This window comes from Protobothrops mucrosquamatus, unplaced genomic scaffold (assembly GCF_001527695.2).
Source record: "Protobothrops mucrosquamatus isolate PMUCROS unplaced genomic scaffold, P.Mucros_1.0 scaffold_248, whole genome shotgun sequence".
In the NCBI taxonomy this organism is placed as follows: Eukaryota; Metazoa; Chordata; class Lepidosauria; order Squamata; family Viperidae; genus Protobothrops; species Protobothrops mucrosquamatus.
The window spans coordinates 259,973-265,278 of record NW_015386324.1 but is presented as its reverse complement, the minus strand read 5'-3'; the positions used below and the strand labels follow the sequence as shown (position 1 = coordinate 265,278).

At 38.1% G+C, this 5,306-nt stretch overlaps 1 protein-coding gene across 1 annotated transcript in view; it reads right to left on the bottom strand.

The window, feature by feature from the left end:
* Positions 1-262: 262 nt before the first annotated feature.
* LHPP (phospholysine phosphohistidine inorganic pyrophosphate phosphatase) overlaps positions 263-5,306 on the bottom strand; it is a 130,162-nt gene continuing 125,118 nt past the window's right edge. The window contains exon 7 of the mRNA XM_015830697.1: positions 263-680. Within this exon, the coding sequence (XP_015686183.1) occupies positions 584-680 (97 nt within the window). The 3' untranslated portion in view covers positions 263-583. The remainder of the gene's footprint in view (positions 681-5,306) is intronic.

Here is a 5,306-nt window from a genome sequence, read left to right as displayed (position 1 = left end):
ACATTTGGGCCAACTGATCAACACTCCGATTGTTGTATAAACATCTGTCTTTATTCCTAGCATGATCCTTTCTTCCTTCCTATTGAATGGGTGGAGACAATAAAAATGAAAAATTATCCAAAGGCGTGATCTCACTTGTGTCTTCTGAGGCAATTCTGCCCAAAACTCTTTAGGCTCTACAGTGATTGCTTTCTGTAGGGTCTTTTTTTTTTTTGTGCAAGAAATAAGACAATAATAAAGGCAAGAGAAGAAGCAGTTCCTATCTTGAGTGGTACATGGCACAGAGATTTATTTGGTGATGTGTTACAGTACTCCCAAAACAGACAAACAAGATTCAAATGATTCCTAGAGCAGAGTAACAGGGAGGCATTGAACTTTTTTTTATTCATTGTGGTTAATCTATCACTTTAGCTGGATAAAATAGCAAATTAAATTAGACTGTTGAAGGCATGTTTGTGGTGCTGTACGTTGCTTCACAATTAGTCCATAAACCATGGATGAAGGTTTGAACATTACTAGAAATGTGCAGTTATGCTAAAGATCTTACATTAACATCTGCCTTAAGTGGACTCCTACAACATTTTTATTTATGCAAACACTTGAGAATTATATCAACAGCTTCTGCCAGATTGTTCACATAAAGGTCGGCTTTGACTTCTGGATGCTGCTCATCACAAGGTCTGCAAAGGGGATAAAAAGCACAAAACAGAGAGAGGATGAATTGGGGCATGCAAACAATAGCAAGTACACATTTCATTCTCTGCAAAGTCTCATTCCTAGTGCTACTTCACACGGTGCCTTCTGTCTCTTTTAGCCATGAGTCAATGTTTAAACAAAGATATAATGAACATGGCCAACAGCAAGTTTTGTACTTTATCTCTCCCCCACTCCCATCCCAGCATTGTGATCTGTCTGTCTATGAACTTGACTATTGTAGGGGTTGCTTGTACAGACATGGTTTTGAGCAGGATTAGGCAATTCCAGTCCCAAATCCCCCCCCCCTTTTTTTGGCAATCTCTGGAACCACTTCCAAGCACACCACCACAGGCTGGCAGTGCAAGTCCTAAAAATCTGTAGTGGGCTTTTCCTACTATTCTGAGAACAGGAAACCACAAACATTGTTCAAAGAATCCCTGAAATTCCCATGTTTTATAAACAGTAAAACCTACAGTGTATTAAATCAGGCCATCATCCATCTTAATAGGAGACAAAAAGAGGATGCTACTCCTGCCCACACTGGTCACTGCCATCTACCTTCTCCTTACCCAAACCAATAAACTATGGATCATATCTACAAATGGGCTGTTCTGTACAAAGAAGACACTAATTAATTCTTTCCACTAAGTTGTTATTTATGTAATTTTATGTTTAACTTACTTACTTAACCAAAGCAAATTTAAGGATTTGAACATGTTGTTCAGTACCAGTGATGAAGTTACAAAAACAAACACCCATCCACGTTAATACTTAGGAAATTAAAGGAGGACCCCACTTCTACCCACACTATAGTTATTGAATAGGTCATGGTTAGCATGCAGAGGAACTTGCCTAATGCTCCCTTTAGTAAATCACTTGTTTTTAAGCACTGCAAATGGTGATCAATTTCACATCTATTTATTTGTAACATCTTGGAACTGGGACTAGTCCTGTAATCCCCTATAAATGATTTATTAAATACATTATATTAAACGTTCAAATTGGCTGCCATTTTGTTCTAAATACTTCCTTACTCCTTTAACTCATGACACAGTAACATTTCTTCTAATGTGAATTCTAACATGAAGGTCTCCTTTACATCATCTGTTGGCTTATGAAGTCTGATTTTTAGTACATTCTATATATTTTGGCAGATTTGACTGCATCGGCAGTCTTAAATGAGCTGTATTTTGGAATGATTCAAGGTGATATCTTGAGATATCTTGAGACCATCTTAAAAAATCATCTTAGTCAGTGGTGGGATTCAGTCGGTTCGCACCAGTTTGGTAGAACTGGTAGCTATTTTTTTGTTGGCTTCAGCGAATCGGCTGATGTCCTAGCCCTTTTTCGCAAGGCCCAGAATGGACCACCAGAAGTGCATGGACACCACTTCCAGAAGTCTTCTCTGAGCCAGGGGAGGCCTTCCAGGCCCAGAACAGCCCACCAGAAGTGTGTGGACACCGCTTCCAGAACAGACTTCCAGAAGCGGCGTCCACACAGAACCAGTTGTTCAGGTATTTGAATCCCATCACTGATCTTAGTTCTATGGGCTTCAAAGACAGAAATCTCAGCCAGTGCAGCTTCAGTCACTCATTCCATTTTCATTCAACCAGTTTAAAACTCAAGGTTTTATTTACTTCCTCAACTGGTGAAAATAAAGCTATCAATGACTGTGATTTGCAGGATTCAACATATGCTTGTTACAACAAATCATATATTTGGTTTGGGGTGAGGCTTCCGGGGAGTTTTCTCTTTTGATAATGCTCTGAAGTTGTCTTGGTTTCTCAAATGGATGAAAGTCCTCATTAATACTGTTTGGAATCACTCACTGGTAGTCCATTGTTCATTGATCTTTAATTTGCCATGCTGTCAGTGTATGAAATTACAATTTTCTTCTATTTATTCAGAAAATTTCACTTTCGTGAAAATCACCATAATTTACAAAAGTTAAAGGGCAACCACCAGAAATCAATAGCATAATGAAAATTTCAAGTAGTGATATATTCATTAGCAATAAATTTTAAAAAAACTAAAAAATTAAAATGATTATGTTATACTTAAGATAAAATTATGGTTTTGACATCCTTTGTAAGAACAAAGAATGCAGAGACTAATGGCAGCTACACAAATAAGTGGAAGAGTCTTCAAAAAAACACACGGCTATTTGTGTTGCTTCCAAACTCTGGAGGGCAGTCCCTTTGTAGCTTTGATAACTGAGAAATTATCCTGAGAAATTATTACCCATAATAACAGAGATGCTTTATCCTGTAGATAACTGATTTTAAAGCATTTAGGGTTTTAAAACTTAAAATCAGCCTCTCAAATGAAGGCTGTGAAAAAGCTTGTAACTAGTCCTAGATTTTCAATATAGAATTGATGCAGTTATACCATGTCCAGTTTGGCAAACCCACTCCCGTTCTTTGGGTAAACAGAAATATATAGTTCTAAAAGCTGGACCCTTCCTCTCTCCAGCTACTTACTGTGCCCAAGGCCACATGAGTAACAGAATATAACAGCTTTTTTATGGGCAGATCCACCACTTTGATCTGCTGATTGTGGCACTGTAAACCACTTGGCTCTGATTTGACTCTTTTCCTTCTGATCCTGTTTCATTCTATGCTTTTAAATATGTAATTCTGCAAGAAGGGATTATTTCATTTATGATATTTGTAAGCTATATTTTCAGATGAGGAATGGTGTAATGCATCTTTAAATGCAGAAAATTAAAGCTTTGGGTGTGTGCGTTTCATGCCCATCATTTTCTAGTTTGTACACTGTAATTATAAACAGTACTGTCTTTATTAAAGCAGTAACTTCAGAGTTAAGGCATTGTAGCAGATAATCATATCCTAATATCTTGTAACTTTGAGCTTAGAAATTTTTATTATTGTTGTTACATCAGACCATCTGGTAATCTGCTGTTTATTTTGCAGTTTCCTTTGTAGAGCTCAAAAATAAAGTCCAATGTTCAAACAAATGTGTTTTCTTTCCTTTTCACACATGAGTATTTAGTGAGATATCAGAATCTATGAGCAAATGTTTCTTATGCTAATGAATTTGATTTTTTAATAAACAAGAAAAGCTATTGCTGACACATGGAACATTTTATTTCACAGCAGAGAAATTCAAGTCTTGACGCTGATTTTGAAAATATTTCATATTTTCCCAATAAAATTTTCAAATTGTACTTTTTCAAAAGCAATTTATTTTGAGATATGTAAGGTGCACACATTTTTCAATATTCAGCCGCTTAGCTGAAGAGCAAATTCAATATAAGAATTGAAGAAATAATATTTCAATTTAATAAGCTGTTAAGCACCTTGGCTATTAAATCAAAGTGATTATAGGAATATGGACTTTCAAGAAAATATTAACAAGACACAGGATTTTTTTTATTTTTTATTTTTGGCAGTGAATGTTTTCTTCCCAAATCAATGAAATATGATTTAGCATACTGTGGGAATGGTTAGGCTGGAAATACATGAAGTGTTTTGACCATTACATAATGAAAAGTTACATGCCAGTATGCATTTGGCTAATGAGGGTAAGGACAATTCTTTGATTTGCTGTTAGATGATTTTGAAATATTATGACTTGTATGTGGTCCAGACATATCTGCAGCAAGCCAAGACTTTGTCAGAATGATGAAAAGGTGTGCCATGACATCACAATGCAAATTATGCCCGTTACACACTGTGAAGTGTCACAATGCATGGTTCCTCTTGTGCTCCTCTGCATGTGCCCATAATGTGGTTAGCTGAAGATGTTTTTAACATCCCTAGGCTAATTACAGTTAGCAACTCTGTATTAATTTAAATAGCAGAAATGCTGATGACCTGCAAGATGTGTGTACCTAAAATGCTGGATCACGAGTATAGGTAGTCTTCAACTTACAACAGTTCATTGAGTGATCATTCAAAGTTATAACGGCATGAAAAAAGTGACTTATGACCATCCTTCACACTTACGACTGTTGCAGCATGGTCACGTGATCAAAATTCAGATGCAAGGCAACTGACTTGTATTTATGACAGTTGCAGTGTTCTGGGGTCAAGTGATCCCCTTTTGTGACCTTCTGACAAGCAAAGTCAATGGGGAAGCCAGATTCACTTAACCACTGGGGCAAGAAAGGTCGTCAAATGGGGCAAACTTTACTTAAGAAATGTCTCGCTTAGCAACAGAAATGTTGGGCTCAGTTGTGGTCTTAAGTTGAGGACTATCTGTAGTTGTTCATTTTCTGAAATATGGATTGGAGGAAGTTGCCCTTATCCTAAATTTAGAGGGATAAATCTAGATAGTGTATACTTATATTACGCTTGTTGAAAGGTACTATGTGCTGAAACAACTAGTACCTTGAATTGCACCCAGAAGCTAACTGATAGGGCAGTGGTGGCGAACCTATGGCACGCGTGCCAGAGGCGGCACTCAGAGCCCTCTGTGGGCACGCGGGCCATGTCCCGGAGATGGCAACCATCCCTCTTCAACCAGCCAACCGCTAACTCGCCGAGGTCCCACGTGGCTGGATGCATCCCAGCACCCATGCACTCGCTGGCCTCTGTGTGCGGGGGCCGATGGTGTCAGGCAGCAGCCGCCCTGGCCCCTGCCTCACC